We start from the raw sequence: 27,024 nt of genomic DNA on the forward strand, positions 1-27,024 counted from the left end.
TTACTGATGCAAGCTGTGTTTCGCTTGCAACACAGAGAGTTTTCCATGGCACAACAAAAGAAAGTGAAGACCATGTTGGAATGGGCAGGATGACCGCAAGAGTGGCATGGTCCTCATCGCACCCAGCGCGACAAGCCATAGGCTTCTGGTTTTCCGGCAAGAACATCACAGTTGTGCCAAGTTGAAATCGCATGACCAAGTCGGCTATGAAAATATAGATATATCTTAGTGGTAATGTGTCCATAAAAACACACTGTGCAGGCGAGCGCTTGCGCATGCCTGTTGGCTTTTTAAAGTTACACATGTCTAGTTCTTAATCTAAAATAACTGCAGGAGCAGCTTTAACAATGAAGTGTTCGGCAAAGGAATCTCAGTAATGTTCCCTAAATATGTTTTTCCCTTTAATGAACTATCAAGACTTGCTAATTTACACTGAAGCATTGACTGATGATCTCATATGTACGCCTAATTGAAAACAATACGTGCTATTCTTATTGCTCTCGTAGAGAAATTATATTATAGAAGGCAATGCCCATTCTAGTTTTCGTATGTATGTGAGGACTAAACGGCTGCATAAAGAAAAAAAAAAAAATAAAATAAAAAAAAAAAAAAAAAAAAAAAAAAAAACAAAGAGAATTACAATATAAGTAAAATCAACAGATAACTATAAGAATGTAATAAAAGGAAAATAAATAAATAGTTCATTTGTATATAAACTGAATACCTGGAACTGTTATAGATTTAAAATGACTTTTTTTTTCTCCTTTATGTATTTATTTTAGCATTTTATTTTTTATTCTTTTTTAACTTGTTATTTGACTTATACTTTCAATTTCATTTTTAGTACCTTTTAATTTATTTTTTAAATGTTTTTATATTCATGTTTTGAATTTATTCACTTAGCTTGATTTTATTTCCCAAGATTTCATTATTTATTTATGTTAGTTTAATGTGTTTTTACTTTCTCCTAGTGTGTGCAACATGGTAAATTGAACGGATTGAGAAGCATATTTTTAATAAAACGCAATCATTTCTTGCTCTCTCTCCTGCTGGGGGTGAGAGTATCCGTTTTTTAAGGTTTAAACCAGGTACAATACATTCAACTTCCAGGATTTAAATATCTTCAAAAATGTCATACACAATTATTTTGTGTCTTCAAATCATTCTAAATGGTTACCTTAAGCCCGCTGGCTTGTTACGTCTGGGAGGCCATATCTGTCGCTTTTCACCTCATCTGAACCATATTCCAATCTCCCTGCGCTAGAACATTCTCCTTATGGGATACTGTAGTTCAAGTTTCTGTAATCACATTAGAAATATCTTTTATTTATTTAGGGTTTGAGCTGCAATTGTTTAAAGGAAGCCCTAGATATTAAAGTGAACTAGCAAAAAAAAAAAAGTATGTTGTATCCCTTTGAATATATGGTGAGACTATTTATTGATATGTATATTAAACTGGTATTCTAGCTTTTTCTCTCTAAAAAAGAAGATTGCCTAAATTAGAAAATTTTTTGGAGTTACAACTAGATGACATTTTACAGTCCTGGAACGAACCTTACGCATGCTTCTGAGGAAGCATATTTTATATTCACAAAGCATTACAGTAGTAATTAAGCGCTTATTAGCTGTAAAATTCTAGGAATAATAATTACCTATTTAGGTTATTGGGATAGTTATCATAGTTTCGGCTCAAGAAACAAAATGATTTTTTAATCAAATAATTGAGACTTTATATTAAATCAAGTCACAACAATTAGCATGTTTTTTTCCTGTGTGCTTCCTGTGAGTCTGCTATTAGGCAATTCATGTCTTGGTTTTCCTCCACTCTTTAATCAGTGGGCCTACTGTTTAGCTACAGCATTTACGTAACATAAATGAGTGACAGGTTCACAGGTAGCATGACAATATGTTGTCATGGGTCTTCTGACGATCTTCCCAAAAATCGATTTTTGGCATTAAATCATTAACTCGATCTAACAAACAAAAAGAAGTAACCTTGGTGAATGCCTGATGAATGCTTTTGAGTGAATGGATAACGGAAGATTTGAGTCACTCATAAATCAAAATCCTCCAATCACATCGTCTGATAGCCGCGCGTTGTTGGGACCTTGCCCCGTCCCACTAGACAATGCGCGCGCAGCGTCAATCTCGGTCAGCACCCATCAGCCGCTTCCAAGGCTTCTTGCCGCCGCTGTGTTTCCATGCTCGGCTCCGGCAAAAATGGCCGCGATCGGACGTCCTATCCCCATGGAAGGCTCCTGAAGTCCGCTTGCGTGCTGACCAGCAACCTCACGTCAAGTCTCTCGGGCTGCAGCGCTTCACGGCGAACAAAGCGCAGTTCAGTAACCACACTCTGAATAACCTAAAACAGACGCCTTAATAAAAAAGACCAAAACCGTTACGAACAGCCGCGGCTCTACGTCCTTGACCTTGTGGAAGTGACGCGAAATGGCATGACTAATGTCGTTCTGTCGTTGACATAAGTTGCAGAATGCCAGTTGGTTCAGGCTTTTGTGTAACGTTAGTAAGTTTTAGCGCTACAACATGAATTTAATTGTCTTTGTGCAAAACTACATAGTTGAATTAACTAAACGGACTATCAAGTGGACCGTTAATGTGACTTCGGCCGTATTATGAAATTTCCACACGTGTCAAGTAAAATTTGTTTACTCCACTGTGGTCTCCTTTTGCTGATACATGTTCATGTAGCCAAGACCTGGAAGATCCTGTCGTTCGTGGTGGCGCTGCCTGGAGTCGCGGTGTGTATGCTGAACATGTACCTCAGGGCTCAACAACACCAGCACGAGAGCAGCCGGAGTTTCGTCCCCTACAGCCACCTGCGCATCCGCAGCAAGGTGAAAACACCCACTTTGACACTAAAAAAAAACCTTTAAAGAGCCTACAGAATGATGTCTGGTGGGATATTGTTTTATTTATTTATTTTATTTTTTAATGAAAAGAACGTGTGACGGTTCAGTGGAGTCTGGGCATCATATGCACTTTTGAGGTCAGCGTTTGCATTGAATTTTAAATGTGTGCTTTACACTTGTGGGTTTTTGTGCTTTTAGTACTTTTTGTAACACTGTAAACACAGTCAGTGGTCTTAAAGATCAATGTCATTCAAGATCAATGGGCTGAAATGAGGGGTTTTGTCAGCTAAAGCTGAGCATACACATTTGAAAGCCAAGAAACATGATTAATCTCTAAACCCCTTCTCTCTCCCCCAAATAAAATCAATGTAAGAATTTGCTGGTTTTATCTGACATTTAAGATCTGCATGTACTGTAACTGAGACCGTTAGAGGGCCTCCAGAATGAGGCTGTGACCTCACACACTATAACCATATGCACTGCATATATCAAGTCTACATAGAAATGTGAATGTTTCTGGTAATGGTTGAGATATTGCTAGAAAAATATTTTTAGAACTTTAATGTTCTAGATATTACTCACTTCTCAATATAACAGTACTTCAATGATTATCGTGGTTTGGGGTGGGGTGAAATAAGATTATAACAACATTTTTTACATGCATATACAGGATATTATTATATTAAAATACATTTTGCTGAGGATATCAAATTACAGGAAAAAATTTTTATGACCTTGTAACATCTTTATAAACCTAATTGTGCTTAAATTGTATATACTGATATAGTATAGTTATATTGTAGCCATTAATGAGATTCAAAATATTTAACATAAGAAATAAAATACGGTAAAATGGTAGCATGTAAGAATACATGATTTCCACTGTTGCTATTTATCATTGTTGTAATTGTTTCATGTATATAGGCACATTTAACAATGCTTACAGGGATGTGATTTTTCTTAATTCCACAGTGTTCATGCGGATTTCGTGACTTGAAGTAACCGTGTGGGTATTTGACCCACATTAATTGCATAAATCAGAGGATATTTTTCTGCAAAACAATAATCAATTTACTCACTTATAACATGCATAAACCATCTTCCCAAAATTGTAAAACATTTATGAATCAGTCAATGAAACTTATTATTAAAAACTCTTTTAATTTTTAATTTTAAATCTTTGTACAATACGATTTTACAAATACATATATTAAAATATTTGTCATTATTTTTTGAAGTCAGTTTTGCATACAGAAAACTGATCACATGGCTGATACAAAATAATAAAAAATACATATTTACATATTTTACCAAAACTTTTGAAATGTATGAAAAATGACAGACTTTTGTGAACATTTCTGTGTAATAATTGAAAAATACATATGCTTCTGTTGTTTAAAACAACAATCTCTTTTCTCTCTTCCCCCACGCGTACATCAGCGTTTCCCATGGGGTGACGGCTCCAAGACGCTCTTCCACAACCCCCACGTCAACGCCCTCCCTGATGGCTACGAGCAGCATGATAATCATTGAAAGCTGTCTGGAGCTCTATCAGAACTCCCCTACAGGGACCAGAAAGCCCTCTGTCTCTCTTCCTCATCATTTCTCTGGACCACTCCTCAGTTTTTTTGTTCAGTTTACATAACATCAACATGTTGATCTCACCTCTCTCCACACCAAACCTAATTACCTTCCCTTATGGAAAGAGTTATACACATTTACTTAAGGAAGGACCATTGTATCACCTTGGACTGCTTAAACTGAAATAAAAAGAATCTATTAGTTAAATTTTAAAACCATATCAGAAGTCTCATTTTTTTTTTGAAGGGAGTGATTGAAGTTGTCAGTCAGATCCTGGGATACATTGTGTTTTGCCTGAGTTTAAAATCAGCATTAGGAGTATAGAAGAGAAATGCATTAAAGCAACACATTTTTAAAAACTGCTAACGGTTTAGTGGAGTCTGTGTATTCTATTCATAGGTGCATGTGACTTAAAATATGTAAATATTAATATATACATATAAAAATTATATATATAGCTCCCTTATAAAACGCAAGGCTAAAATGGATAACGAAATGCAGTTTGTTCCTCCAGGCTCGCCGTACTATCAAGCACACTCTCACATGACTTTACTCTTGTGACACATTCCTTCTCAAAAACGAAATTTAATGGCATCATGATGAGATATTATCAGTTTCCGTTTTTATCACTGAATATGAATATACTGCCATTTGGTTACTCGTAAATTTTTTTAAAACAGTATTCTCTAAACGAAAATGAATGTTTAGGCGAGTGGGAATTAGTGACGCAGCTGAAGTTTGGAACACATGCGTAAGTTTATGTAAACTTCATTCAACCCACTGACGGTGAGTGAAAATGATACCTGTGTCGGTTCTTGTTGCACAGACACGAAACATGGAAGACTTGTTTGTCTCCGCATCTGCGTGTTCAACCAAGCGCAAATGTTGTCTAACATGGAAATAAATGTTCATCTTGACAGCAGCTGAATGAATGTCGAGTCTCTTAATAAGTTAATACTAATTTCCCATTAAAACGGATAATCAGCATCACATTTTTATTTATTTATATGGCGTGTTCATCTTGACAGCAGCTGAATGAACCTCGCTAGCGTTATCCAGCATGATTTGAGAATGATCCAAATGATTTACTTTGAAAAAAGTATCTTGTCAAAACAAAAGTATTTCTTAAAGTATTTAAAAGTTTAAATTTCACATTTATTGGTTACTCTTGATGAGTGCAACAAATAAAAGTTTTATATAAAGTATTTTACTGTATTTACACCTAGGGTTGAAGAACGTGTGCATTTCCAAGAAATCAAGAACATGTGACCTTTTGTGTAATGCCGTTACAGCAACATCAACAGTGTCAAAAAAATCATATATATTTAAATTTTATTAGTAACCGGGACAAATTGTATTATAATGAATATATCTTGACCTTTTTATTCCCAGGTTTAAATTTTCAATGTGGTCTCAGACTGCTGGACCGGTTTACATGCAGTGCTTTGGTTTTTCTGTTTGTATTACTTTCCCAATACATTACGAGCATAGTTAACCGTATTTTGTGGTTGAAGGGATTAAATCAAAAATGAAAATTTACGCACCCGCAGGCCAACCAAGATCCACAGAATTGGATAAATTTAGCATTACATTACTTGATCACCCTGTTTCCTCTTTCCCTCATGTTGTTCCAAACCCATAAGACCTTCATTCATCTTCGGAACACAAATTACGTAATGATGAAATCTAAGAAATTTCTGACCTGCATAGACAGCAACACAACTGACATGTTCAAGGCCCAGAAAAGTAGTAAGGACATCATTAAAAGCCAAGTCCATATGACATCAGTGGTTCAACCGTAATTTTATGAAGCTACAAGAATACTTTTTATGCACAAAGAAAACAAAAATAATTCCTTTACTCAACAATTTGTCACCGTCTGCTGCCATTCATGAGAGTACCATGCCATATTTTTGTTTTCTTTGTGCACAAAAAGTATTCTTGTAGCTTTGTAAAATTACTGTGGAACCACTGCTGTCACATGGACTACTTTAACAATGTGTTTACTACATTCATCTTCGGAACACAAATTAAGATATTTTTGATGAAATCCAAGAGCTCTCTGACATCTGTGATATTCTACAAAATGGCGCAAGGGTGATGCGGAGGAGAAGAACTGTTGAATAAAGTCATTATTTTAGTTTTTTTGTGCAACAAAAATTATTCATGTAGCTTCAAATGGAGTGCTTTGTTGATGTTCTCTTGGTACCTTTCTGGACCTTGAATATAGTAGGACCCTATCTATGGAGGGTCAGAGAGCTCTCGGATTTCATCTTCAGTATCTTCAATTGTGTTCCAAAGACAAACAAATGCCGTATGGGTTTGTAATGGCATGAGGTTGAGTAATTAATGACACAATTTTAATCTTTTTATGGTGTTATATTAATTATAAGGCATAATTATAAGACAATTAAATATCTCTAAAATGTCACTTCTGGCCAAAAAAAGTCCATAATCCAAAATAACACTTCCTCCACTGACAAAGTCCATCCTATGTTGTCCTCTCACAACAAAAATCCACTGATATATTTGTTTAGAAACCGTTTTAGACTGTTAGCGCTTGTAAATGGCAAACATCTATGCTTATTTCTCTCCTAATTCAGACAAGATTACTTTTTCACTGAAGAAACGCAATGTTATGGATAGAGGACTTGTATTTTAGCTGGAAGCAACAGTTTAATGTCAAGACACCTTAATGATTTATTTTTTTATTGCGAACACCCAGCTTTTCATTGTTGACTAATGGACTGGAGTTGTGTGAATTTTTTATGGATTATTATGTTTTTATCAGTGGTTTGGACTCTCATTTTGATGGCACCCATTCACTGCAAAGGATCCAAGTGATGAAATGCTAAATTTCTCCAAATCTGTTCAGATGAAACAATCTTAACCACATCTTGGATGGCCAGAAGCTGAGTTCATTTTCATTTTTGTGTGAACAATTCTTTTAACCAGATTGCTTCTGTTTCAACAGAGTACCAATGGCTGAGACAGCAACTTTGACTGATTCTAGATGGTGAGAATAATATTCAGTGTGTAAAGTAAACCTTTACAGTCAGTGATATGTGGTGGCCTTGTACAACATGCTTGCCGTTTCCTAAGATGCCCATTACAAAGGCATGCCTTACAGTGTGACCCATAATTGCAGTCATGAAGAACAGAATGCTCATTGTCCAGTGCATTATACATGCTTAGAGATACTATCATGCTTAACATCAATGGAAAACACTTCTGTATCAGTTTCCTCAATTTTAATAGTAATACTGGAAGGCAAGAGGTTTGGCTTAATGGCTAGCTGTACATCTTATGTGTTTCATCATATTTCCAAATGCAGCTTCTTCTTCCTGTACGATAGTTCAAAGGTGCAAGAGGAGGTTGACCTGACTAGAGATGGGATTTACTACTTCTCTCCTGAGGATGTAAGACATACGTCCTGTTCATATTGATAGAATTAGTAAAGAAAATTAATTAGATTTAGTTTAAAGCATGAAGAAGCAACTGCACCTTCCAATTGCAGACACCAATAGACCAACAAGAGCTGCTTTGTGGCCAGCTGGCCGGTGTGTGTCGTTGTGTATCTGAGCTGTCCTCATCTCCTGTACATCTGCTTCACCTGCGCAAAAGCAAATATGCAGTCCGCATGAAGGATAAATTTCTTTGGGTAAGAGAATATTTTGTCTTTGGGTAATGACATTACAAAACCTAATGTCTTGGTGCCTAGTACCTCCTGACTTAAATAAAGCCAAGGTTTTGGAACAGAGCGATGCAAACTTGGTTTGACTGAAAGCAAGATTTCTGTGTGCTTTTATGGTGGTTTTACAACTCTTTCTCTGGGTTCCAGGCATTAAGCTGTGTGGTTGACATTCCTGATGTGAGTGTGTGTGACTTACTTGATCAGCTGATTGCCCTCTTCTGTTTCTACAATGGACCAGTGCGTCAGAGCTACCAGGTGCAACATCACAGTCGACAGCGTTCCGTTTTAAAAAAATAAAATAATAACACTTTTATTCAGCAAGGATGCATTAAATTGATCAAAAGTGACAGTAAAGATGTTTTGTTATGTTTCAAAAGATTTTAAATAAATGCTGTTCTTTTGGAAACTAAATTCATCAAAGAGTCTTGACAAAAAAATGTATCATGGGCCCTACAGAAATATTTAATCAAATATGTTTCTTGATCACCAATTTAGTATATTAGAATGATTTCTGATAGATCATGTGACACAGATGACTGGATGATGCTGAAAATTCAGCTTTGTCATCTTTAAAATAGAAAAGAGATATTTCAAATTGCAATAATATTTTCCAATATTACTTTTTTGTATTTTTAAAATATGTACATATTGATTTTTAATAAGTTTCTTTTTTTTTGCAAGTTTATTTTGTTTTTATCTATTTTACTAATTAATGGTAAACGAAAAAATGAGAAATATTGCCATCTAACCTAAAATAAAATAAAAATAATATAAAAAACATTTTCAATTAAAGTTTAAAACGGAAATGTTTTATGGTTTTTCTTTGTCAGATGTAATAACCTTGCTTCATTCAACAATAAAAAGTCTTACAGACCTCTAACTTTTGAAGTTGAACAATATCTATTAAATGTTAATACCATATCAGACCAATTCCACATATATGTTGTGTTTTACTGCACTTAACACAGTTGTACAGTAAACAGGAGTTGGCTCTACGATGGGCTAGATATCTCTGTCACCTGCAGGGCGGCTCCACTGAGCTGCACCACATCTTCAGCTGCTTGAGGACCATTGACTCCACGCATGTAAGTATGAGTGGAATTATTCTAAAGAGATGTTAAACTTACTTGGCTCATTACATTAACAGTGTGCCACAAGACATTTCAAATTAATTCAGTCAGTCCTGCAATAGCAAGCCCTGAGCAAAGGAACCTGTCCTTATGTTAATTGTGAATAGCCTGTTTGTGAATGGTCACTTCTCCTCACTCACCGCATCAGATTGATCCTCTGCTGCTGCTGAAGGCTGCTCTCATTCTTCAGGCATGTCAGCGATGTCCTCTGGTCTTGGCAGGCTGTATCCTCTACAGGGGCAGGTGAGCTTTCACTGCAGAAGAAAATCTGTTTATGATAATTCATAATCATATTTATTCCAAATATTAAACATGTATCTGTAATTGGCTAAAGCAATTTAGATGGACATTTCTCTGTTGTATAGGGTGGTTAGTACTCAGATGCCGCCTGCGCTGACAGTGAAGGTGATGGTGTATGAGACGCAAACATACAGCCAGGTACAATCAAGCTCATGGTGACTCCAGATGGTGATTCCTGATACTGAACACATCCTTGTGTATTTTTCTTATTTCTCATTACAGGATTTTCAGGTGACGGCCAATGGCCTGAGCTCATTGGTGGGCTCACCGTTCTCTTCCACAGCTACCACACAGGTGTTCCTGATGCCCACTGAACTGCACATGCTCCGCTGCCCCCCAGTGGATAGAGCATGCAGGTACAAATCAAGAAGCGTATTCTGCCATCAATTACTCACCCTCCATGTCGTTCCAAAGCCAAATTAAGATCTTTTTGCTGTCTATGCAGAGTCAGAAAGATCTCAGTTTTTATCAAAAAAATCTTCATTTGTGTTCTGAAGATGAACAAAGGTCTTATGGGTTTGGAACGACATTAGGGAGAGTAATTAAAGACAGATTTTTTTTTTACTTTGGTGTGAACTATCCCTTTAATACATATTTGCATTTTGTAGATATATTTACATACTATATTATACTATATTTTACATATTTACATACATTCTGTTTAAAAGTTTGGGAATGGTAAGATTTTTTAAATGTTTTTTAAAAGAATTAATTATATTCCCTAAGGCTGCATTTATTTTATAATACTACAGTAAAAACTGTAATATTGTGAAATAAATATTATCACAGTTTAAAAATTACTATTACTAATATAAAAAAAAATTTAACTCATTCCATGTCAAAGAAAAAATTAAATCACAACAACACCACTCCACACTTCAGTGTCACATGATCCTACAGAAATCATTCTAATATGCTAACTTCATGCTCAGGAAACATTTATTATTATTATCAGTGTTGAAAACAATAATGCTGCTTAATAATTTTTATGAAAACTGACACATTTTTTAGGATTCTTTAATGATCATTTGTAACATTACAAATGTCTTTGCTGTCACTTTTGATCAATTCAACGTGTTCTTGCTGAATAAATGGATTGATTTATTTTTAACAAAATCTTACTGACTCCAAACCTTTTACATATTCATTGGTACTTATATATTCTCATTCTTAGGTCTCACTGCAATCAACCTCCCTGCCAACCCAGCAGGTCCCGCCTCTTGTCGCGCACTTTATCTGACACCCCAACCACAGATACTGACTCTTCAAGCTTAGACCCCACACATTGTCCCCCACCATCATATAAGACAGTGCCATCTTCTCCTCGCTCCTCACTCTCTGATGAACTGTGTTTCAGCCCTTCTCCCTCACGGGTTAACACTCCCATTCATTCCAATCTCATGAACCAATCAGAGTATTTCACTCCTGACTCACATGTCCACAGCACTTCTAACGGGACTAACTTGTGTGCGGTGGAAGAACACTTGGCAGGCCTGAACATAAAGCAGGATATAGATGCAAACTCGGGGTCAGAAACCAAAAGCAACGGTTTAAATTCAGATCAGGACATTCAGAGTGAAGAAATCAAGGCCCCCGCCAATGGGTATGAGCAGTCGAACTGTCTTGACAACCATTCTGACCTTGACAGTCAGATTAAAAGTGAAGAAAATAAACTGGATGCTAACAATCATGTGACCAATAAAAATGGAAACGGAGAAACAGAGGAAGAGGCAAAAACAAAGAGCAAGCAAATCAATAGGAAACTCAAGGAGAAAAATGAACCCACAAACACCCCCTCACCACATGAGACCCTTGCAGACACCTCTCTAGTGCCATTGGTATTATACCAGCATAGAGTCAAAGGTTTGGTGTTGGCCCTGCTAGTGGAGCCTGAGTTCATCACAGACCATTCCGCCAGAGAGGAAGTGGTAAGAGAAATGTGTTTGTGTCTGTTTAAAATATATCATCCATATTTAAGGAACACTTCCAAAAAAAATTGTATTTGCAAAATGTATTCACATTTGTATTGAAATTTAGCCTTACATCACTTGGATCCTCTGCAGTAAATGGGTGCCGTCAGAATGAGAGTCCAAACAGCTAATAAAAACATCACAGTACATCCACAAGTAATCCTCACGACTCAAAACAAACCCATCATTAAGGCTTTGTTCATTTTAAACCACCGCTTTTGGCCAAAATACCAATTCATAATCCATAACAACAACTCCAGTGAAAAACGTCCACTGTCATATGGAAGTGGACGTGGATTACTTGTGGATTATTTTGATGTTTATATCAGCTGTTTGGACTCTCATTCTGATGGCACCCATTCACTGCAGAGGATCTCGGATGGCCTGAAGGTCAGTAAATATTCTGCAAGTTTTCATTCTTTGAGGTGAAATGTTATTTTAATTGCATGAATTTTAATGAGTGTGTGAACCCCCAATATATATTTTGAGGTTTGGGCTCAGTGTTATTTTTTTATTTAAAGGAAATTAATACTTTTATTCAGCAAAATGTAACTGTATTTTTGATGCAATATGCATCCTTGGTGAACATGAAAACTTTGAGACACACTTAAAGGGATAGTTCACCCAAAAATTCTGCCCATTAATTACTCACTCTTGTTGTTCCAAACCTACAAGACCTTTGTTCATCTTTGGTACACAAATTAAGATATTTTTGATTAAATTTGAGATCTTTCTGACCCTGCGTAGACAGCAACACAACTACCACGTTCAAGGCCCAAAAATGTAGTAAAGACATTGTTTAATTAGTCCATTTGACATCAGTGGTTCAACCGTAATGTTATGAAGCTACGAGAATACTTTTTGTGCACAAAGAAAACAAAAATAATGACTTCATTCAGAATTTTCTGAAGGTCTTACGGGTTTGGAAAGACATGAAGGTGAGTAATTAATGACAGAATTTTCATTTTTCGGGTGAACTATCCGTTTAGAAGAATTAAAATCCCAAGAGGTGTTTCTTCTGTTATAAAATTATACTCTACTACAACTGCAGCATCACAGCAGCTTGGCATCATTAAATGGGCTTGAGGCTCACTTGAGAAATACCTCACCTGGGACACCAGGCCCACCTGGGCCCTACACCTTTGCTCACTATGACTGCATTCAAAACACTCTGACTAGTAAGTCCAGTTTCATATAAATATTATAAAATCTTAGTCAATTCAGTCAAAATAGTAACATGCACAAATGATTGTGTATTTAATTATTCTTGAAATAGTTTGTGACTTTTAATTTGATGTGTAGCTAATGTATGTGGGCGCTCCGTTGGACCCCAGGATCAGGCCTTTGTGAAGGCCACTAAGCTGGTCCATTCACATTTCTCACGCTTAGACACACTACAGGAGGCTATTGTCAGGTTAGTGTGTGGGTGAATGCCTGTTCAGCCATTTTCAAGTAGATATAACTGCAGGCCGGAGATCTCCAAAATGGGGCGTGAACTCCAAAATTGGGCAGAACCTCCAAAATGGGGTGGGGTCTCCTCGCGCAAAGACTTTCACCATTGGCTCTGGCTCCAGCCAATTGTTACATTTCAAAATAAAATTTTATAAATTGAACATTGTTTCTAGTTCATTTTATTTTCATAAAATAAAATATTCTATATAAATAAATATTCTCTGTGAGAGCAACCCCAAAGCTTGTGGGCAGTGATGTTCGGACTGGAGTTTGAACCGCTGCTTAATGATATAAACGTGAATCACCCACGAGGTCTCCCGCGAGCCGTCCCAGCGCAGCTCTAACGCTTTTTTCTCAGCAACGGGGGCATCCTGGGGCTCGAAATTTGCAGGGTAGAAAGGGGTAGTGACGCTGGGTGTAACTAAAAAAGGTGCCATTGTCCGGCGAGGTCCAGTTGGGGGAGTTATGGAATGATCTCATATCGCATAGTGTAGGAAACAACACTTTAATTAACACAACCAATAAAATCTTTAGAATCAGTTATGGGGCGGCGTTTGCACTTAAGTTGATTGGTGGGGGGGAAATTGAGCTTGCGTGTCATGTGCCTGTCTGTCAATGGGAGGAAGCCACGCCCTATTTTGGAGCTCCCACCCCGCTTTGGAGTCACAACCCCCAAACGTATATATCCATATTTAAGAGAAGATAGGGATAGCATTTTTTATCATTTAATGTGTATTTTGCCAAATTTCACATGTATGTCCTGTTTGATTGATTTGTAAATTATCTCTGCATGTGAACAGTTCAAACATAAGTGTTAAAATAATTGAAGCACATTTCAGTTATGTAAGCATTGTGTTAATGTCCTGAATTACAGGAATGCTAGCTCGGCAGTGTATGGAACCCGTACCACGGCCCAGGAGACATATTTTCTCCAGCAGGGAACACCTGTCAGAAACTCTGGAAGTCCTGATCCTCAGGATAGTGCCTTCTCACTACCCAGAAAAGCCCGTCTGCGGCTCCTTAAACATGGAGTTAACCTCCTTTAGCTGGGCTCTTTTTTTGTAAAGATTTTAATTCTTGTTATATCTCTTTCATTTCATAGATATTCACCATATTTATATGTCTCTCGTACTACCCAGAATGTAATTAAGGCTTTTTTGTTTTATATAATAGGCTGCTGTTCGTTCATTTAGTAATTAAAAGTAGAGGCTGAAATTGATACTGTCATTCCAAGTAATACTAAAATATATAAGAAGTGTCTCCATCCTGCGAGACGGATTCTGCTGTAGCCCTTTGCTGTTTCAGAGGAATAGACAACTGAGGCTGAGACCATTCAGTGTTACTGTTAAAGGTAGATGTGTATAGCTGTTGAAACTGCCACCTTTTTTAAATGGAACAAATTTGTACTTGAGTGTTAATAAATGTCCTTTAGTAAACCTGTTTGATATTCTGTTAGAAGGGTTTAGATATATCAGATAATTGCACATGCAGAAATATTTAGAGAGTGGCTGAAAAAGTATTTGGATACCTAAAAGGATAGTTCACCCAAAAATTAATATTCTGCAACCATTCACTCACCTCATGCAGACCATTTTAAACCCCTAAGACTTTATTTTATCGTGGGAACACAAATGAAGATTTTTTTTTTCAATAATCTCCCAAAGCTTTCACACATTTTATTGTATGTGCTTGACACACAGGAACTATTGATGTTTGTTCTTGTGCATCAAACAAGTACGTCTGTGTGCTGATCAACGTTTAAATGTGAATAAAGCCTAAATTAAATGTTCATCATATAAAGCAATCATGTCTCTTCAGAAGACTTGGGTTAACCCTTTTAATTCATATTGATTATTCTCACTCTCTTTATGAACTTATTTTGAAGCTTTAAAGTTTTGGTGTAATGGGCTTTTCTTAGAGGGGCAGAAATATCTGACGTTTTATTAAAAATTACTTAATTTGTTTTTTTGGAAGAAAAACTAAAGTCTCATTGGGTTTGGGTCGACATGAGGGTGAGTAAATGATAACAGATTGTTGGGTGAACTAGCCCTTTAAATATTTACACACTTTTTAGACAAAGTATTTCACACAAATTTGATCGTAAATTATAAAACACTAGATATCCCATTCAATATATATACATTTAGACACTTTTTGGTTGTCAGACATTCACCAGTCGTGTTTACAGTAAATGTGAGCTACAGCTGGGTTTCTCTGATAGGACCTGTGTGAAATTATTGGAAAACTGACTTCATCCAGTAAAAATCACACTGAAACTACCAGGCTAAATTAACTTCAAAAGTGAAGTTAATTGTGAGAAAAGCTACTTAGTTGATTGTTTGTTATCTATGTAATTAAATTTATACATTTGTATAAGTATGAATTGCAAAGTGTAGCTTAAGAATCCAAATACTGCTTAGGGCCAGTATGTGCTACCAGGTGAATGGTTTCTATATCCCAGATTACCTCTCTGTTAGTTGTGGAGCTATTGTCAGGATAGGGCAGTTTGGGAAAGTTTTATGCTTTTCTTGGTCCAAGTTGTTTCTCTTGCAAATGAGCAGCTCATTGGTGATGGTGCAGATGTTCTGTAATGATGGTCATTAGGGGTGAGAATAAGAATGGCCTGGACTGGCAGGGCTCTGGGCGCCTCATTGTGCAGACACATTTAAAAGGTCGATGGGGGTGCGAATGGCTGCTTAAGGGTCCCAAACAAAACCAGGGGGAGGAGAGTCCAAAAGAAGCCAGAATTCAAATTCCACAGAAGAAACTGCGCTTATTGTCAAAGCAGGATCAACCCTCTCATTCGTACAGTGGAGATCCCGAGACAAGCATCTCCGGAGCGCAATATATGGATTTTGAAATGGCCACGGTTACGCGCGCACGAGTTTCACTGCTGGTCCTCGCTTTCGTGACTATTACTATAGGAGTACAGTGCCGATCGCTTCGTTCACAGCTTCGCAAGGTGACATCGTTTCAAGGAGAGCGTAAAATCCGTATTGGACACGTCCAGAGACGGAGCCGTCGCGAACCAGGATCCGAGCACGACCAGTGCGCCCTCCTGAGCGCCCCGTGGACGGAGAGCACCACTCCACTTGGTGACTGGGGCCAGATGTACCGTGTGAAGATACTATCGACGATGAGTGATGGTCCACGTCGTGCTGTTTTCCCAGAACAACCCCTCTTCAGATTCGTTAGACGGGTTTATCGCTGTTGTAAAGTGGGTTACCACTGTGGAAGTGTCAAGGGAATTCAAGGCGGAAAAGTTAGGGGTAAGTAACTTACTAACTGTTCCGACACCTTGTTGAAAAACTGATGCTGGTGTTCCCATAAGGCTTGCAAGACTGGCGGTCAACCAGTTTTACCGGCCGTTTTGCTAATAAACCGTAAATTTAATTAGGGCAATTAAGTCTTAAAGCAGCCAAGAGCACTGAGGGTCTAAATGAAATCAGCGTTATTCAAATTTAGTAATGCTTCCGAAGTTCGAACAAAAGTAGTGTTGAGGTGTTGCCTTTTTTTTTTCCTTCTTTTTTCAGTATGGGGAGAGTTTTCGACAAAAAAGTACTGTAATTAAAACGTAGCATACAACGTCACAAATATACCTAAAATTTATGGTGTTTTGTTCAAAATACATTTTTGTTCAAAATACAATTTAGCTTTGCTAAATAAGAGGAACTTCAACAGACTGCAACTTGAAAATTTCTGTCAAAAATTAACTTGCAAAGCTAGACCAGCACCAAACCAGTGTAAACCTAAATCATCAATCTGGTAATTCACAATTTTACAGCAGGTATATTTATGTGACAGCAGTATCCCTAATCAAGTGTCCTTTTCTTACTTGTCAAGACTACAACATTGAGTTTCTGCTCGGAGAGGATGTGCTGACAGCACCGTTGGAGAAAGCGGAAGTTCATTTTCACTTTTCAAACCCCCAACACCTCAACATCCAACCTGTGCTGCCCTCGCTGGAGAAACGAGGGTTCCCTACTAGGTGAGACACAAGATCTTGATAAATGAAGTGAGAATGTTGTTAGCACAATTCTCCAAGAAAATACTGAGCTTCTGAAAAAAAGTCCTCAATATTTTCTCTTTCTCTCTGCAGGTACAGAGTCTGGTTGAGAGATGGTGTCGTAGAGCTGAGAGTGGATCTGCTTGCCTTCATCCAGGCCCTGCAGCTGGTAATTGGAGGAGCCAGCAGAGGTCCAAGCGTAATGGAAATGCATCGGGTGAGGCACTTGACCAGACCAGGGGTCATTGTCCAAAAGCAAAGACCCCCATCCCTTCAAGAAACAGTACCTGTAATGTGGGGGGAGGTGAATGAGGGCAGGGATGGTGAGGCCCCCCTGCAGCCCACTTTAGAGCTGGGACTGGCATTACACTGCAGCTTATTGGATAATATCACACAGCCCTGTCAAGATTATGGTGTACATCTAGAACATGCACCCTTTATCGCTCTGACGTACAGATAGCAAGATATATTCAGCCATACTAAACAGTGTTTTAGCAAATACATTTTGAAACTGCTTCTGTGTCCAGCCAAATACTGTCAGTCCCTAGCGCTCCCCCTTCACAAGTTCTTTGTGGCCATAAAATCTCTGTCCATTCAGTCCACTAACACCTGGTGTGACTATTCCCTGGCTGGTTCGTTGTTTTGTAAGAATTGCTAATGATTCCCATTGTTCTGTGACAATGGTGCTTCAGTAGAAGCTTCCTGTAATTCAGAGTGGCTGATGTTATGTGGTACACTATGCACTTCAGCATGTAAATTGAATTTATTAACTTATGGGTGTTATTTGTGAGAAAAAGGTATGACTGTAAAAATGTAAATAGTGTAAAATTTCAGTTCTATATATAATTTTTTTTGCTTTGTATATGCATGTCCAATAGGTTGTTTCTCTCTCTTCCTGTGGTCAGTGTATTGTTTTTTTCTCAAATATTTGAGACATGTTGTCTCAGTAAGGTGTTTTAAATTAAATCAGTTTAAATATGAATGGGCTCACATACTGAACATGAAGCATTTCCAGTGCTGATTGATAATTCAAGACAAAATAAAAAAAGAAAAATGTTTCAGATTGTATGTTGAGCATCCAACACTGCTCATGTCAAGTACTCAAATATTAACATTAGGTCACGCTATGCACATAATTGATCAAATCTTGGTTGGACATGTTAGGAACTTCAAAATTTTGTAGCCAGTAAGATTTTGCTAGTTTTATTCAGAAACATATATTAGATTGATCAAATTAACAGTAAAGACATTTATAATGTTACTAAAGATTTCTATTTCAAATAAATGCTGTTCTTTTGAACTTTCTATTCATCAAATAAAAAAAAATATATCAGGGTTTCCATAAAAATATTCAGCAGCACAACTGTTTTCAACAGTAATAATTAGAAATGCAAAATCAGCATATTAGAATGATTTCTGAAGGATCATGTGACACTGAAGACTGCAGTAATGATGCTGAAAATTCAGCTTTGCATCACAGGAGTAAATTACATTTTCAAATAGAAAAATATTTTCTCTTTTTAGATTCATTGCAGGTGTACTGAATTTTTACAGACAATTCTAAAGGACCTTTATCTGGAGTCTGTCATAGTCATATTTTCACTAGCATAGTCTCAGAAACAGTGACAATAACTGCAGTTGTAAAGTGACTGTGTGGTAATATTTTATGGAACACTAAAGTTTAAAAAAACTACACAATACAGAGTTTAATGAATAGCCTTGTCTCATTTCTGATATGTCCCACTTGTGCGTTTTAAACGTTAATTTTGAGATATGCATGATAGCAGTTTCATATGAATACAATTATTTGCAAATGTAGTGAAAAACAGGGACACTGTCTCCATTACATGTGAATATAGGCGTGGGTTAGGTTGAGATATTTAGAGAGGCAGAAAGTGGGAAGTCTTTATCAACTCCTTAGCCTCTGATGTCACATAAACCGACACAGATGTAAACTCTCATTGAATAGATAATGAGAGAAAACAACTCACAAATTTAAAAAATGCCTTGGTCTGGGATATCTAATACACAATAATACACAATTAAATGTGGTGTGCTTCTCAGGATCAGCTACACACTGCATTTTGTTTATTTTATTAATTTACATGACATTTTCAGGTCTAGCAATCTTTAAAATCACTTTACAAAATGTGATTTTCACAAATTAATAATAATAATAAAATTACATTTAAATTTAAGAAATTTTAAGTCACCTTTAGGCATCTAGAGAGCCCTGGTCCCCTGGTTGAGATCCACTGGCATATATTTTATTTACAATAAATACTGAAATTGTTTATTTCACTCTTTGTTAAGATTGTCACAGTTTTACAAATACAGCAATGTTTTTGTGATAGATTTTCGTAGTTCATAATTAAATGTCTGAGATTAAAGAGTCTGACTCTGGAACACGGATAAAACAAATGTTTAAAAGAAAAACAAGACATTGTAAGTGGTGAATGTGTTTGCGGTGTCCATTTTCACTGAATAGTTAAACTCTACACTTTGCCCTCAACACAGGCCGAGGCTAAAGTTCACCAAGAGAGAGAGAAAGAGAGAGAGAGGGAGCAACAGAGTGAGGGAGGAGGGAATGAAGGGAAAAGCAAGTAGCAAAAAATCACATTTCAAAGCAAAAGGACAACAAGTGTCTAGACTTAATACAGGAGCTGAAACAGAAGAACGCTGGAAAATGAAGAGAAGAACACTATAAAGAAAATGAAAACAAGCTGTTCATGTGAAAGACAGACTACTGAACTCAAAGCCTGAGACAGAGGTGAATATTGAGCGTGTGCGATATTGTTTTGCCGTGTGTCTACATCTGTTTGCACACAAAGAGTGGGTTGGTAATTGCTTCAGTGACACGGACATAGCTTCTGTGAGCAAATTATATACAAAACACGGCTGCTTAAACACTTCCGAACGCAAGAGATGGAGGGAGGAGAGGGAAGAAGAGCAGGAGGAGAACGAAGCGGCCGGCTGTCGGCCTTACAGGAGCAGCTGGTGTGGTCTCTACTGGGATCAGGGCTGTCAAAAGAGCTGCTGATCCAGGCCATGGGAGATCTGGAGCGAGAACGGGCCTCGGCCGGTGCAGAGAGGATGGATCGGGCTGATGGCGAGAGCTCGGAGGAGGGAGACATGGACAATCCACCTCCTATCTTCCATGAGCTGGAGAGGCTACCGCCAGAGGAGGCCACGAGGCAGAGAGCTGAAGTAGACCAGCTGTTGCAGTAAGTATGGTGTCTTCTGATCAATCTATCCAAGCTTCATCCATAACACGCAATCAGAAATGTCTAATATGACTGTAGTGTCTCGAATGTTGTTATTCTAAAGAAACATCATCTAAAATCCACCACTGGCATCTTCTCAACTTCCTATTTTACTCCACAAATTCTTGATTAAACCTTTTTTTTCTGGCTCATGTCATGTCTTCTTTCTTCTATTCCTTTTCTTTGGCTTCCTCTCTTCTCTAGTGCTCTGCTTCCCAACTGATGGGGTGAATATAAAGGAGGTTCCACCTTTTTTAGTTACTAATTACCCACCCTATTCATTATTCTCTGGCCATTTCAAACTTTTTAATAAATGAGCTACATCGACTGGTTAAAATTAACAGAGTGACAGTGTCCATCGCTGTGTGTGTGTGTGTGTGTGTACACACATGACTGTGGTGATATTGTAAAGATAGTGCTGTTGTGAGGGGAGTTTTGTTTTCTAAATGTGTGGCTCTTTGAATAGAGATAAAAATGGAATGCATTTTATTTAAACCTCAAAAGGAATTTGTGAGTGATTTGTATAGGTGAAATGCATTACTGTTGGATATGTTTGTGTGTTAGTAAGGCTTCGTGTGCTTGTGTTGAATTCAAGAGGGTTATTTGCAATATCTCTTAATTAACTTTGGCCCCTTGTCTCTTGTCTTATCTTACAGTGTAAACATTGCACCCTCTCTACCTCTGTATTATCTATCCTTTCTCTTCCCCCTCACCCTTCTCCCAAAACATTTTTTTTAAAAATAGCCTTAAATTTAAATAGCCTTAAAAATAAATTTAATTAGGTATTTTCAGGAAACAGTGCCATTAGTGTACTATGTGTTTGTCTACTGATTTAATTAACAGAATAATGTACTTTCACATGACACTTTTATAACATAAAATATGTTTTATCTCTTACTTGGAATATTTATTTTTAACCAATTATAATAATGTACTAATATATATATATATATATATATATATATATATATATATATATATATATATATTAATTTATTTATAATCAGCCACTTTGCAGCCTAACCGGCACAATTGCATTTTAAAGGATTGATTCATTAAAAGCTAAATTCTAACTTAAATTAAAATATTATGCTTATTTTAAAGAAATTTGTATGTTCCTGACATCATACTTAATGGAATGAAATCATCCATTTTATTTGATAACAGCTCAAAATGAGATAAATTTCTTCATTGGTCTTAATTTGTTATTGAGCATTTATTTATTACTATTTAAAACATCTCAATGTATGTTAAAATGTAAATTGCTTCTATATTGCACAGCTGAATTTTCACCACCATTACTGTGGTCTTCAGTGTCACATGATCCTTCAGAAATCATTCTAATATGTTGATTTGCTGCTCAAGAAACATTTCTTCTTATTACCAATGTTTAAGACAGTTAATATTTTTGTTGAACCTTCTTTTTCAAGATTTTTTGATTAATAGAAAGTTTAAAAAACAGCATTTACTTAAAGTAGTCATTTTTGTAACATTATAATATAGATCTGTACTATCATGTTTGATCAATTTATTGCATCCGATTCGTTGCTGAATAAAATGGATAATTTATTAAAAAAAAATCCTACCCCAAACGTTTGAATAATGTATATAATATGACTTACTTACTGTGGCTTAGTTTAAATAAATATAGCATATTTTGCAAGGTCATAACCACATATTTGGGGGTTAAAATCACCTGGAAAATCATGGGAAAGTATGACTCTTGAAATTTAATTAATTTAAATAAATTCTCAACACAAATGGCACCATTTCCTGAGAATTATTCAGTAGTAAATATCATGTTCTTCATATGATTTCATAAGACTTTGTTTGGAAATATTCAGAAATGCCTATTATAATGTATTCATGTATTGGTGTGTGTTAGAGAGGATCCTTGGCACATGGCTAAAATGATAAAAAGCTATATGCAGCAGCACAACCTACCACAGAGAGAGGTAGTGGAGTCCACCGGCCTCAACCAATCCCATCTCTCCCAGCACCTCAACAAGGGCACACCGATGAAGAATCAAAAGCGAGCTGGTCTGTACAGCTGGTATGTCAAGAAAAAGGCAGAGATCAACCAGCGTGAGTATGAACATTTCTTATTTCTCTTTTTTAATTCATTTTAAGAATTACACTAATGATTATCTCACCCTGATCAATGCAGAATTCACCAATGCCAGTCGAGGTGTTGTGTCAGGAGAGGAATCCGGGGATGATGTAAGAAAGGGACGGAGGAATCGATTCAAATGGGCCACAACACCAAAAAAAACCCTTCACACCTATGAACGACAGAAAAACCCCAGTAAGGAGGAGGAGGAGAGGGAGGGACTGGTGGAGGAGTGCAACAGGTAAGGAGTGAACTGGGTACCAACTCAAAATGTTTTTAAAGGTATGCCATAATACCTGTTGAATGTATATGTGTTTTAGAGCAGAGTGTCTTCAGAGGGGAGTTTCTCCATCTCAGCTGGCTGGCCTAGGCTCTAATTTGGTCACAGAGGTCCGTGTATACAATTGGTTTGCAAATCGGCGTAAAGAGGAGGCATTTCGCCACAAACTGGCACTGGACGTGCCCTATAGCAGCCAATCAGCTCCCTCCACAGGCCAGACACTACCATCCAGTCCTTCACCAGGTATAATGTCAATCGGGCTCATACCTATCCCATTTGTTGAATGATTTTGTCAAGTGCATATAAAATAACTTTTTTAATGACAATAGGTTGGTTTTAATAATTCTTCCTAGATTTCTCTCTCAATATGACCTGTTTTACCCACCTTTCTCTTTTGTTGATATCTTGAAGTTCTGAAGTACAGCCAGCCAGTTCTGAAGTACAACCAGCCAGTGGTTTGTGAGAGTCTGGGCACAGTGAGATGCTCCAGTGGTGAAGACCGATGTGGCGGCGGTCGTCTAGCCAGTCCTGTTCAACTAGAACCCAGTCATACACTGCTGGATACACACCATCACAAACCAGTGAGATTACACTACTTTACACATATCACCATAAACAGTGAGATTTTAAAGGGGTCATAAGACGTTGCTAAAAAGAACACAATTTTGTGTATTTGGGGATCAAAAAACACATTATTTTCCACATACTGTACATCATTGTTGATCCTCTATGCCCTGCTTTTCTGAAACGCATCGATTTTTACAAAGCTCATCGGTCTGAAAAGTGAGGTGTATGCTGATTGGCCAGCTATCCATTGCATTGTGATTGGCTGAATGCCTCAAGCGTGTGACGGAAATGCTACGCCCCTTACCATACTGTGATGCCGTGTCCCGGCGCGACAACATAAAACCAGTAAAACCCATTACAAACGAGGCATTTGTTGCATCCAGTGGGGACATAATAACTGATTATAATGACTTATACTGTCATTTTACGCGTTGTGTTGCTTATCACGCCACGAAAACATAAAACCATATTGTGATCGGAGAAATGACAAACAACAAGCGCTACTCTACACTGCTCAAAACTCACGTTTGAATCATCAGTGGCAAATTCTTTTAATATGAAAACGTACTTACAGGCTGTGAGTCAGAAGCGCCAGACTGTCCTTGATAAGTTGGAATTGCCCCACTTTATAGAAACAGCCTTTGTGTGTAGACGGCATTGTAGGCTACTTTCCCAGGCACACATCTGAATATTTGGGTTGAACTGTTCTGGAACAGTGTTGTAAATACATCTTAACCATTGATTTCTAGTTGTGTCCTCTTTTGGAAGGCCAAACAAAGTAGCTTAGCTTTCACTCGGAAACACACAGCGTCTCCACAACATGGCAGCGGCAACAATACTACAAAGTTACGCCTTCTTTCTTTGCATAAACATTTGGGCGGTGTTATGCAAACTTTCCCACACAGCGACGTAGACAAGTGGGGGCATGTTTGAACGAGGGGTTTTAGGAAGGCATGGTCGAGTCTTAACTTTTCTAAAGAATATCTCTTTGGGTTTGAGACTTTAGTCTTTGCAACTTTAGGGATCTTATCTATTCACTAACAGCTTGTAACACTCCAAAGAAAAAGGAAAACTTGAAATCTCATCATATGACCCCTTTAAGTGATCACTGACTGATTGCTTTTATCTCACAATAACGGTAAGAAGGTCGGAAATTAAGTTATTAATTTAAACTTAGGCAGCGGCTAATTGCACGCTAATTGTAAATACCGATAAATTATATTTACACTATTTAAAAATTGCAGTATTTTCTGCTATTTATACTACTTATTGCAAATAGTGGCAAATATTTGCACCTCAGTACTGTAGCACATTATAAAACAACATGCAATAATAACATATTGAGTGTAAATTATCATTTTTATTAGAATTATTAAATGGATTACCCCAAATCTAAACAAAAAATAACCCCCTACACCTATCTTAACCCTAGCCTTTATTTTATTTTTCCTTTATTTTATTTTTTTAATTAAATGCCTTTCCGATGTGATAAGAACTGTGCAAAGGAAGACAAATTAGTTCGGCAAAAGGTGGATTGCTCGCGTCATAAATAATTATCACCTAGTTAGCACAAATAGGTTATTTGCACATTTTTCACATTTAAAAGCACCATTTTTTTAAATTGTTTCTTATTTTCTAAACCTGTATGACTCTCTCAAAAGAAGATATTTCACAGACCTGTTTTTGTCCATACAGTGAAAGTAAGTGGGGTCCAAAACAACTCCACCAACTTATATTTTAATGGACAAAAACACTGGGACTTTTAAATCTTCCTAAATTGATGACAGAATTAAAAATTTTCCATTGACTATACATTTAAGGCAAATGTAACTCAGGTTTCAGAACCTGACAGGCAAAGTTTCCATTTTCTCTCTTAGGCATCTGGTGGTGGCTCCTTACCTCCAGTCAGTACTCTCACTTCCCTGCATGGAATGTCAGGACCCTCTGGTACCCCTTCAGGACTGATCATGGCCTCCCTACCAAGTGTTATGAGTCTGGGGGACTCTTCACTTTTCATAGGTACAATTCATATAGTGATCTGGATTAAGAGTTAACACCAACACACTGCTAATTAATACTAACATGTCTTTTACTGTAGGCTTGACGTCCTCTCAAACACAGACGGTCCCTGTCATCAATAACATAGGGGGAGGCTTTACTACCCTTCAGCCAATCTCGTTTCAGCAGCAGCTTCACACCTCACCTCAGCAGCCAATAACGCAGCAGCTTCAGAGCCACATTTGCCCAAGCTCCTTCATGGCAACAATGGCACAGTTGCCATGCCACAGTATGTACTTAATTAGAGGTCTTAGTAATGAATTAGTGGTGCATCAAGACAAGAGTCACTATATAGTAACTACAGTAGCCTTAAAAAGTTAGACAAAAAAAAATTCCATGAAACAATGTATAAATAGTCTTTTTGTCATAACGAATTGAGAACATTTTTAAAGACCAGATAACTTTGAACACACATTCTACTAACATTACTGGAAGACTGTCTTCATAACTTTGATAGAGCATAAGCCAAAGTTCTGAAAATGCTACCAGTTAGCTGGCTAGACAGAACACTTTATACTAGAAAGGCGGTGATGAGTTTTAAATGGACAAGCACCATACAAAGACTTAGTTTGACTCATTTCAGAGATGTAGTGTCGAGTTAACCAAAAATTCCACTTTAATACTGCATGTGTTTCAGTGTACAGCAAGGCAGACCTGAGCTCTTACTCCTCCAGTCTCCTGTCCCAGGCCATGCTCATCACAGACAGCAACAGCATTGGGACCCTGACTAACCTCACAGCTGTTCGACAGGCATGAACCAAACACAAACTCATCACACTGACATGATTACATGCACATCATTTTCAGATTAAGGGCTATATAATAACCGGCTTGTGAATCTACAGCAATTCTTTTAAACGATCTATCATTTTCCTGTCCATCAGATTCTCACCTCAGATCCTGAGGGTCACTCAAACACTCCCATTGAAGAGGAGTCTTTACATCTGCAGTCCACTTCACCTGAGCCAGGTACAGACCCTTGCAGACCTTGTGCTTAATCTAGCTATATTCAGATGTTTCTGTTTTAAAACATCTGTTTAATTACATTTCCAGTGTCTTCAGGCAGTTTGGAGCTCTATCCTCAGACACACACAAGTGAAACCCATCCTTCACACCTGCTCTCCTCTTCACCCGGAGATATAGACCCTTACATGCCTACACAGATGGTCTCTACTGCACAATAGCTGCAGCTACTGATGTTAATACCAATGAGAGCTGGTGTAAAATTTTAAATACATTAGAGAGCAAAAATAAATATTAGCAGTCCTTCTAAAAAACAAACTGCCACTTTGCTACCTGCTGCCCACATTGAGGAGGAAGAACAACTTTAAACTCCATAAAATTATCAAAACCATTTAATTATTCTCCATAAAAGAACTGAGTTTAATTCAATATGGAATCTTTTGTGAACACTGTACATAAATTACTGTAAAAATACAAATGTCATCATTCTAGATTTCTGTGTCTTGTCAGGCTGTAAGACTGATTAAAATGAATAAAAAGTTTTGAAAAATACTTTCTGGTAAAATGGCAAAATAAACATACATTATTGATGTTTTAGAGGGGATTTATAGCATGAAAACCTGTTTCTTGCTAATTTAGAGTCTTCTCTAAGTTTTGCAGTCAACTGTTGCTATACAATGAATGTCATAAAAATATACTGTACAAACACCAAGAACAGCATTTATAGGATAGTAGACCTTAGTCACCATGTTGAATTTTACGCAGATGAAAACAAGGCTG

At 37.3% G+C, this 27,024-nt stretch overlaps 4 protein-coding genes across 4 annotated transcripts; all 4 read left to right on the forward strand.

Annotated features, from left to right (window-relative positions):
* Positions 1-2,633: 2,633 nt before the first annotated feature.
* On the forward strand, positions 2,634-4,456 carry LOC122138156 (cytochrome c oxidase subunit 6A, mitochondrial-like). Its single transcript, XM_042729099.1, has 2 exons — positions 2,634-2,855; positions 4,311-4,456. The coding sequence occupies exons 1-2, from the start codon at positions 2,634-2,636 to the stop codon at positions 4,401-4,403; spliced, it is 315 nt and encodes a 104-aa protein (XP_042585033.1). The 3' UTR covers positions 4,404-4,456.
* Positions 4,457-5,116: 660 nt separating this feature from the next.
* Positions 5,117-14,433, forward strand: LOC109109887 (Hermansky-Pudlak syndrome 4 protein-like). Its single transcript, XM_042729005.1, has 13 exons — positions 5,117-5,237; positions 7,426-7,467; positions 7,786-7,870; positions 7,969-8,112; positions 8,293-8,400; positions 9,114-9,230; positions 9,424-9,518; positions 9,641-9,713; positions 9,798-9,931; positions 10,750-11,503; positions 12,597-12,723; positions 12,848-12,959; positions 13,872-14,433. The coding sequence occupies exons 2-13, from the start codon at positions 7,433-7,435 to the stop codon at positions 14,041-14,043; spliced, it is 1,956 nt and encodes a 651-aa protein (XP_042584939.1). The 5' UTR covers positions 5,117-5,237; positions 7,426-7,432; the 3' UTR covers positions 14,044-14,433.
* A 148-nt stretch (positions 14,434-14,581) lies between these two features.
* Positions 14,582-18,318, forward strand: LOC109068895. The gene is made up of 3 exons (XM_042729010.1): positions 14,582-16,266; positions 16,841-16,985; positions 17,097-18,318. Exons 1-3 carry the CDS (start codon positions 15,588-15,590, stop codon positions 17,461-17,463), a joined length of 1,191 nt encoding a protein of 396 aa, XP_042584944.1. The 5' UTR covers positions 14,582-15,587; the 3' UTR covers positions 17,464-18,318.
* A 105-nt stretch (positions 18,319-18,423) lies between these two features.
* On the forward strand, positions 18,424-26,796 carry LOC109109884 (hepatocyte nuclear factor 1-alpha-like). The gene is made up of 10 exons (XM_019122890.2): positions 18,424-20,227; positions 22,152-22,351; positions 22,434-22,617; positions 22,697-22,899; positions 23,068-23,237; positions 25,101-25,242; positions 25,322-25,510; positions 25,919-26,031; positions 26,166-26,250; positions 26,335-26,796. The coding sequence occupies exons 1-10, from the start codon at positions 19,929-19,931 to the stop codon at positions 26,463-26,465; spliced, it is 1,716 nt and encodes a 571-aa protein (XP_018978435.2). The 5' UTR covers positions 18,424-19,928; the 3' UTR covers positions 26,466-26,796.
* The last annotated feature ends 228 nt before the right edge of the window (positions 26,797-27,024 follow it).

This window comes from Cyprinus carpio, chromosome B8 (genome assembly GCF_018340385.1).
Source record: "Cyprinus carpio isolate SPL01 chromosome B8, ASM1834038v1, whole genome shotgun sequence".
NCBI classification, from domain to species: domain Eukaryota; kingdom Metazoa; phylum Chordata; class Actinopteri; order Cypriniformes; family Cyprinidae; genus Cyprinus; species Cyprinus carpio.